General features: G+C 43.7%; 1 protein-coding gene across 1 annotated transcript in view; it reads right to left on the bottom strand.

Moving 5' to 3' along the window:
- Positions 1-546: 546 nt before the first annotated feature.
- Positions 547-4,011, bottom strand: part of PCP4 (Purkinje cell protein 4) — a 100,785-nt gene continuing 97,320 nt past the window's right edge. Inside the window, exon 3 of the mRNA XM_019525476.1 lies at positions 547-900. Within this exon, the coding sequence (XP_019381021.1) occupies positions 773-900 (128 nt within the window). The 3' untranslated portion in view covers positions 547-772. The remainder of the gene's footprint in view (positions 901-4,011) is intronic.

A 4,011-nucleotide genomic window follows, 5' to 3' on the forward strand; every position in this document is an offset into this window, starting at 1 on the left:
GTGTAATCAGAAAAGAAAAAAAGAGGTTGAGAAAGGGCATTTCCTTCTAACAAATGAATCTTTGTAAGGAAATTAGATGGATTTGGGGGGAGGCATTTTAGAGGGGGAGGGGCTATTTCTAGAAATGTTGACCTCTTGTGCTAGCGGTGTAACTCTGACCTGTTATCCATATGAGACTGTGTTTTGCTCTCTGGGACCTATGCTCACCTGACAATTTCCTTATCTAAATGACATTACTGCGTTAATTGAGATACAAAAATAAACTTTCTTTTATCCGATGCCTGTTTTTGCCTGCAAATTTTCACTCTTGGCTCATTACAGGAAAATAATTTTATTGTCACATTTGGATGGCAGCTGGAATTCTCCAAATGAGGGAAGCAGGGCAGAGGCTTGTTCTCTCATCTCTCCACAAAAATCTTTTAACATAAGGCGCTGTGATGTCTCCAGGCTTTAAGCGAAGAGGAACACAAGCATCTGGGCTGGATTCACTCGTAATGCTGTGCTTGCTGGTTTAATATAAAAAGACAGATGAAGGCAGACACTTTAATTACTTCATCCTAACTTTTTATTACAACATCAAGTAAAATGGTGAGTTACAGAAGAAGTGGAATGGGAGATAAGCACAGGGATGAAGCCACACACAAGCTGGTTATTTTTATACCTGCCAATGAGATTTTAAATATTTAGAATTCCTGTACATGCATCTTAATTTTAATTCTTAATGTCATGGTAGATCACTTCAGAACTATTACTTTAAACTATGAGGTAGCTACTAGGACTGGGACCCAGCTTTTTTCTTCTGAAATTTTCTGAACTGAGACTGTATTGCCACTGCAGCTCTCTCTGTCTCTGGTGCATCCATGTCTATGTCAAAATCCTCTTGAACTTTCTTCTGTCCATCTGTCCAAGAAAATAAAAAACAATATTAAGTTGAGCACATGATAACCAGCTGTAGTATAAGATGAAAAAATCTCTCTCCCCTGTCTCTCACATATCCAGTTCAGTTCATGAAAAGTTATTCAAAAACCTGAATGCCACCAGTTCAGCTCACATGGCTGACCAAATCCTTCTGAAGGCAAAACCAGCGACAAGCTCTCCTGCCATATAAAGCAACTGAGCAAAGAAGAATGAGATCAGTATTGTGCTTTGTATATAAAGCATCTCTCTGATATCATGACTGGATGACAGGTTTCTCCTTTATAAGGACTGGGAGACCCCAAAAGAGCACAGACTAGAGGCCTGAGATATCAATAACAGAGGGTGGTTCATGAGCTAGAGGCTTAACTGGGCAGTTCTGTGCCCTGAGAGATGGTGGCACATGGGGAGCAGCTACAGCTGGGCTGGCAACATGGCAACTGGGGGAGCTGCAACAGCTATTTTTCACTTCCCTAAATTGGCACCTGGGACTGGGGCTCCAGTCACCTCCTCTCCCCTCAACTTTGCTTACACTGCTGCTCATGAGTACCCCATTCAGGCAGAAATAATATTTCACCTTGGCCCTCACTCTGATTGATCTCAGCCTCCCCAAATATTTCCCAGATATTCTATGATCCATTCCCACATTCATCTTGCAGTCCTGGAAAAACTCTTCTACAAACTGAAAAGACAACTCTTTGGATTGTATCTGTCTTAATGAAGTGAAAACAGATAAGTGAGTAATCCCACAAGTTTAATCATAGCCCCCCTATAATAAACAATGTTATCATTGATATTGTTATTACCAAACTTAGACTGCCTATACAAATGCTCAGAGGTGTGTGGGTATGGGGGTGGGGTGGGGGGGTTAATTAGTGGTTCCCAGGCAGCTGCTTTAATTAAAATGCCTCACCATCACATGTATTAAGCCCCTGCACATTTAAAAATGGCTGTGGGATGTTTTAGCTGAACCTCATTTGACAAGGTTTAGTTCAAGCACCCTGAGACCACTTTAAAATACATGGGGACTTAATACACGTGATACTGTGGTGATGCTGCAGAGTTCTAATTAGAACATGGGACAGACTCAATTAATTGATTAATTTAATTAGAACACCAATGAGCACATGTGTAGGCAGCCTGACCAGTCCTACAGTGGCCTCTGTATAAGCAAACCACTTACGCATTCATGCAGCATGGCTGAAGCCAGGTTCAGGACTCCATTTATTTTGAACAGTTTACCTTGCCTCGTCTCAGACTGTAATCTGCATTATTCTACCCTTGTCACTCTCCCCTCAGCCCCTACCTTCTTTCTCCCTTCTAAAGCAAAACAAGGACTGCCTACAGTATTGCCAGCTCCCATGATTTTTTTATGAGTATTGTAATATTTGATGAATTTTGCTTTAAGCCGTAGGCCCTGGAGTCACAGAAATATACTAGCTTTCATTTAAAAAACACAAGAGAGTCTCTAGCCTTCACAGTTGCACACACAATCTAGAAAATGCAAACCCTAAAGACACAAAAGTTAAAATCCAAAAATAGAGAACGCTAAATGTAAGCTTAAAATTTAATGATTCTTGAAGCTTGATTCAAGATTTTTAAGTGGTTGAGATTGACAATTCTGCATTTCTTCTCCACTGAGTGCATCTACACATTCATTAAATGCACAGTAGTTACTGCACATTTAGTTTAGTACTTGCTTAATGAAATACTAACTAAATTCACAGTAATTACAGTTACTGTACAGTAGCTCCAGTACACATTCTTTTGTAACGTTTACTGTGCAGTAGCCTAATAACACTGTGCAATAGCATATTAGCACAGTTTTTGACTGGAACGCTACTGCACGGTGTTATTAGGCTACTGTGCAGTAAGCATCTCATGTAAACGTGCCACTGTTTACTAAAATGTCCAGCCTAGTGTAGACTCTGAGAGCCCTGCTCACTCATCCCTGCACTCATTAGGCTGTGTACAAACATTTGGGGAAGTTAGATCAAGTTAAAAATAGCCTCTTGATCTAAGGTAAGTCAGAATGGTGGGCCTAACAGCAGGGTTGGGGGAATGGGGGCCAAGTAGACTCCAGAGGGATCAGGGATATATGGGGGGACTGGAAGAACAGATGGGTCCACAGGAGGGATTGGGGGGGCAAGCAGGATCCATGGGGGGATCGGGGACAGGCAGGGTCCATGGGGGTGGTTCAGGAATTGGGAGGCGCACGTGGGGTTCACAAAGGTGTTGGTGGGATGCAGGAGCATTTAGCAGAATCAGGGGGAGTTGTAGGGTCTGCAAGGAGGCTTCAGGAGATGAAGACCTCTCTCCACCACCCCCTAGGACCAGGAGCTATTTTTAGCTCCCTGACCTCCTCACCCTCCTACAAACAACCCCTCAGTGAAACTACACCCCCCATCTCTCCCACGCCTCCCCACACCAAAACTTACTTCCTCACATCCCAGCATCAGTGAATTCTGATAAAACTGGCACTGGGAGCAGCTTGCAGGATTGGAGGGTTGGTGGGATGAGGCGGGTGGGGGAGGGCTGGCTGGTCCAAGAACAGGGTTGTTCACTCAGGGGTGGGACAAGGTGTGAAGACTGAGGGAGAGACTAAAAATAGCTTGGTGGCAGGGAGGAGGTAGATAAAGTACAACCCTGGGGCTGGGGCCAATATCTGTGTTTTCCCAGCTCTGGGGCTGTGTGGGAACCATACAGAAGTTAGATCAGTCTAAAAATGACCAACCTGATCTGAGTTAGTCTACCTTGGAGGTAAGGTTAAGTTAGATCAGGTCCCCCTTTTTCTGATTGATCTAACCTTCCTGGAACTTCTGTACAGTTTGCACTTAGATGGACTTAACAAGGGATAAATACTGATAAGTGCAGGGTACTGCATCTAGGGAAAAAGGACCAGCAGCATACCTACAGGCTGGGGAACTTGCTTCTCATCAGCAGAGAGGCAGAAAAGGATCTTGGAGTCATTATAGACTCCAAGATGAACATGGGCTGCCAACGTGGGGATGCAGTCAGGAAGGCTAACCACACTGACATGCATCCACAGATGCATCACGAGCAGGTCCAAGGAGGTGATTCTCCCCCTCTATATGA

The sequence above is a fragment of the Gavialis gangeticus genome, unplaced genomic scaffold (assembly GCF_001723915.1).
Source record: "Gavialis gangeticus isolate Ggan-Ray unplaced genomic scaffold, GavGan_comp1, whole genome shotgun sequence".
Taxonomy (NCBI): domain Eukaryota; kingdom Metazoa; phylum Chordata; order Crocodylia; family Gavialidae; genus Gavialis; species Gavialis gangeticus.